The 5,267-nt window shown below is 37.7% G+C and overlaps 1 protein-coding gene across 1 annotated transcript; it reads left to right on the top strand.

The window, feature by feature from the left end:
• Window positions 1-1,968: 1,968 nt before the first annotated feature.
• On the top strand, window positions 1,969-3,655 carry LOC142625798 (putative glycosyltransferase 7). The gene has a single exon (XM_075799521.1). It carries the CDS (start codon window positions 2,271-2,273, stop codon window positions 3,615-3,617), a length of 1,347 nt encoding a protein of 448 aa, XP_075655636.1. The 5' UTR covers window positions 1,969-2,270; the 3' UTR covers window positions 3,618-3,655.
• Window positions 3,656-5,267: the final 1,612 nt, after the last annotated feature.

The following is a 5,267-nucleotide window of genomic DNA, read 5'->3' as shown; positions in this document are numbered from 1 at the left end:
CTCTCTCATACTTTTTGATGCAATCCAAAGACTCGCCAACGTGGCCCTTCAAACTTCTTAAAGGCTCAACAAACAAACAAACAAGTAACTACCGTTCATGTGATACCCGTTTTAGCAGGAATGAATCATATATATACTTCCAATACTGCTTCTTTTACTTGCGTGCAATCCGTGAAAGTAAACACCGACAGACAGCCAAACGGATAGAAGGGAGGGATTGCAGCCAAAGTGGCCCAACTCCAAAACAAAAAGCTGAAAATCTTACGCAAATTGTGTCGGTTCATTTCCACCTGTCAAGCGCAACATTAGAAAAAGATATATTATAGGTCTACAAAGTATTTTACAAGTCGTGGTGTGTCATGTGGATATTAACAAAGGAAAGAGTCCTCTCTCAAAAAAGAAAAGAAAAAGAAAGAGTCATTTTTTTATTATATTTTTTTAATGTGAGATGGAAATTTATTTTAGTCTCTAATTGATCAACTACATCAGTTGATACAACTTTTTTCTTTATTTTATACAAAAAATTACTTTTTTTATTTTACATACTCATTTTTACAAAACACCTACATCAGTTTATCTATTCTACACATTTATTCAATAAAATATTTATTCTTTTACAATTTTTTATTATTCTCTCCCTCACCGCTTCTCTCTCACAGACCCAATCCTAAACTCATCTCCCTCACCGCCTCTCTCTCTCACAAACCCAATCCACATCTCTCTCACTTTCTCATCAACCAAACAATAATTACAATCCTCTATTTCATAATAAAATAACCACAAAACATCCAAACAACATCCTAGATTTTCTCACAAACCAAACAACTCATATTTAAGACAAATTAAACAAAAATTTTCAAATCCTCCCACCTCCACCACTACTACCACACAAACCACCATGAATGACTGTGAGATTTTAGCTGCGCCACTATAAATCTTAAGATTTTAGCTCCGATGAAGCACTCGTTCATCACGTTGTTCATTGCCTCATCGCTTTAGTGGGTTCCGAAGGTTGATCCTCCTCTACTGCAGCTGCGAAGGTTGATCAAAGCCTCCTCTGGCTCTTGCCAAAGTCAATGCCATGTTCTCTGGCCAAATCCGACTAGAATCTCAGAATCCCAACGACGACAAAGAGAATTGGCGAAAAGGTGATGAAGCTGAGAAAGAGAGAGAGGTAAGAGTGAGGGTTTGATGATCGATGGTAGTGGAGGCACGGTTTGATCGGCAGCAGTGGTGAGTGAGAGCAAATGAGGAAAAGGGGGAGTAAGGTGAGGTGAGAGCAAAGACAAGGAGAGAGTCAGGTGAGAGTCAAAGTAAAAGCAAAGACAAAAGAGAAAAAAAACTAATAAAATATTAAATGCACATGCTATAGTAATCGTGCATATATGCACAGTTATTGTAACAATTGTGCATAAATGCACAATTTTACACCCACTGACGTGAGTGTTTTTTTGTTCAAAATATGTAAAATGGGCATCTTTTTTCTATTTTGCACAACTTTTCATCAACTGATGCCGTTGCTCTTAGAATAATGTGTGTAAGGATTGTGAGACTTAAATTTCAGCATTTACTTCTATAGTACATAAACTTATATTTGTGAATTAACGATCCCGTGAAATATGCATGATAGTAAAAAATGATCTTAACAACAAGAGAATTAGTAAAAATTGACCATTTCAATAGTTTTGTTTATAAAAATAGGTAAATGCTAACGAATATTTTTAAGACATTGATAAAAAATTAATTTTAAGAAAATTTTGACATTAATTTTAAAGGAAATAAAAAAATTCGTCAATAAAACAGTCTCTTGTATTACCCATAAAAATATTGTAATTTCAGTATTTTTTAAATTACTCTAAATTGGCACACCATTCCAAGCATAAGTTTAAAGTAAAGTGGGACCAATCTTTGCCGTACTTCAAACGGCAGCGCATTTTAGCAGAACCTGTTCTACTAAACCGACGTAGTACTCTCTTTTAGTTTCTTTAACCAGTAAACTCACACACACAGACAGACACAGTAACACAACCAGTCACTCTCTCTCACCAAAAACCCCACTGCAAATTACACTCAGCATTTTAGTGTAAAAAAAAAAGTGTAAAATTCTCTCTCTCCCTCTCTCTCTGCTATAATTTTTAGCAGAGAAGTTTGTCAAAGCTTCACAGAGATGCATGTGCATCATTAATCCCTACCATTAGACGAGTGTCACTCACACAGCCACAACGAGAAGAGACAAAAGAGCCCCCATCAAAGAAAAAAGACCCTTAGTAATGGTCTCGCCTGAAATGGCTCAGTTTCACACTTCTCACATGGCTAAACCTTCTGTGCGGAACAAAGCCTCTGTGTGGCTCACCGACAGCTTCATCTTCCTCAGTGGAGCATTCTTCGCTCTTTTACTAGTCTGGACCTTCTCTTCCTTCATCTCCCCTACCCCAAACCCCGATTTCTCTCCCACTCAAGCTCACTCAAACTCTGCCCTCAACTGCGCTGTCAACCTAACCCACGACTCGGACGAGTCAACCTTCTACGATGACCCGGAACTCGGTTACTCAATCGGAAACCCAGTGAAGAACTGGGACGAGAAGAGAAGAGAGTGGCTGAAGCACCACCCATCATTCGCCGCCGGAGCGAGCGAGCGCGTCGTGATGGTGAGTGGGTCGCAGCCGAAGCCTTGTAAGAACCCCATCGGCGACCATTTGCTGCTACGGTTTTTCAAGAACAAGGTTGACTACTGTAGAATCCACGGCTACGATATCTTCTACAACAACGCTTTGTTGCACCCAAAAATGGGCTCTTATTGGGCCAAGCTACCGGTGGTCCGAGCTGCCATGCTGGCTCACCCGGAAGCCGAGTGGATCTGGTGGGTCGACTCGGACGCGTTGTTCACCGACCTGGAGTTTAAACCCCCCTTGCATCGGTACAAAGATCACAACTTTATCGTTCACGGGTGGGCCAAGATGATTTACGAGGCCAAGAGCTGGACTGGCCTAAACGCCGGCGTTTTCTTAATCAGGAACTGTCAGTGGTCCATGGACCTTATCGATGTGTGGGCCAGCATGGGCCCACAAACCCCAGACTACAACAAGTGGGGCCAGATTCTCAGATCAACGTTCAAAGACAAGCTGTTTCCAGAGTCGGACGATCAGACGGGTCTGATTTACTTGATTTACAAAGAGGGTGACAGATGGGCGGACAAGATTTATTTAGAAGGAGAGTATTATTTCCAGGGTTACTGGCACGACATAGTGGGGACGCTCGATAACATCACCGAGAGGTACATGGAAATAGAGAGAGAAGACAAAAAGCTGAGGAGGAGGCACGCAGAAAAAGTGAGCGAGCAATACGGTGCGTTTAGGGAGAAGCACTTGAAAGATGCTGGGAATGGAAGGTGGAGTTGGAGAAGACCGTTTATCACGCACTTTACTGGGTGTCAGCCTTGTAGTGGGGACCACAATCAGATGTACCCAGGCACATCGTGCTGGGATGGGATGCGAAAGGCTTTGAATTTCGCTGATAATCAGGTGATTCGTAAGTATGGTTTTGTGCACCCCAATCCACTGGATTCCTCTCTCTCTGCTGTGCCCTTTGATTACCCAGCTGAGGAGGACGGTTGGTGAGATGGGTTTTGTTAAAAAAAAAAAGAGAAAAAGAAAAATACTAATAGCATAATATTCTCCCAACAATTCTAAGCGGCAGATTGGTATTAGCTGGGACTGAAAGAAAGAAAATTTAGATTCAAATTAGAACCAATAACAGTTTGTATGATTTGTTGTGTTGTGAAAAGAAACGGTGTAATGTAATTGCGTGGATTACGTGTGTAGTAGTAAATTCACTTTGTTTTTTTGGGTAAGATTTTTAGTCCCGCTAAATTAATGTTTTACTAAAATGAATACTATATTTTACTTTTTCGATTGGAGATAGAGACTAAAGAGTTGTCTATATTTATTTGCTTTTGGTTTAGTGCTTCGTGTTCCATTACTCTTTCCTATAATGTGGGGTTGGTTTCCATAAGTATAATCTATTTTTTAGTCGAGAGATATGGAATAATTTTGATATTTTAATCGGCTTATTCTGCTGGGGATCACATGAGAAAAGAAAAAGAAAGAATCGACTTTTGGTAGAGGGCCTTGACCCGAGGGTGATATTTTTATGCTTTTTTGATATTCATACTCGAGAGCGATCTTACCATTAGATTTTGCTTACTAACATATCTATTTCTGTATTTTATGCATGCACTTGATTCCCTGTTTTTTTTTTTTTTTTTTTTGAACTCTGATTCCCTGTTTTGTTGCTTTTACTTTCACGTTTCCATCGATGTTAAAGTATGACTTTGCCTTTTTTGGGCTTAAATTAGTGCATGATTGAAGGATAATTTTAAGAGCTTCATGTCATATGATGGATACATCATGCTGTTGTGTGGGTGCCCTGTGCCCCTCCTTTATTATTAAGAAATGGTAGATGAATAGCATTATGGGTTCACCGTTAAGGGTACATTTGGATGAGTGGTTGAAAAATAGAATTTTGGATTTAAAATTAATGTTTGTAAAATAGTTATGATAAGTTATTGATGCGAAATAGAGTTTTGAATTTTAAAAAACACGTTTTTAGGCTATCGAAAAGCATTTTTTCTTGTTTCATTGGAACTCTCTTCTCAGTCCTTATCATCATCAATTCATCAACACTTTCAAAGCCAACCTAATTTGAATATTCTTTAGATGGATGAGATTATGACAAATCCTAGGAGGGATACCTTTGAAATATATATATATATATATATATATATATATATATATATATATATATATATATTTTTTTTTTTTTCTTGAAGAAAAATAAAAGGACATTTGATAATGTTGTTATAGTAACGTTGTTTGTATTTTTATAAAATACATATGAATAAAAAAAATATAAAAATACATGAATTACTATTTAAAAACAGACAATATATATTTAAACTTTTATATCAAACCACGAACTTCACACTAAATTGACAAATGACAAGTTTCATTTAAAGGTTTAAGATATTATTTCTTAAATAAGTGTCAGAATGATACATCATTTAGTAATTATCACGCTTTTAAATGATGTAACACATTAGATACACATATTAAATGCAAAGTAGGGATACGAAGTAGAACACTGAATAGAGGAGATGAGATTCCTTTCCACCTAATTACAACAAGAATCTCCATTGGCAATAAAGTGGAAACAGAACACGGAATACAGGAGATGATTTTCCTTTCCACCTAATTACAACAAGAATCTCA

Source organism: Castanea sativa, chromosome 2, assembly GCF_040712315.1.
Source record: "Castanea sativa cultivar Marrone di Chiusa Pesio chromosome 2, ASM4071231v1".
NCBI lineage: Eukaryota > Viridiplantae > Streptophyta > Magnoliopsida > Fagales > Fagaceae > Castanea > Castanea sativa.
The sequence above is the reverse complement of the archived record's forward strand: the minus strand, read 5'-3'. Positions and strand labels throughout refer to the sequence as shown.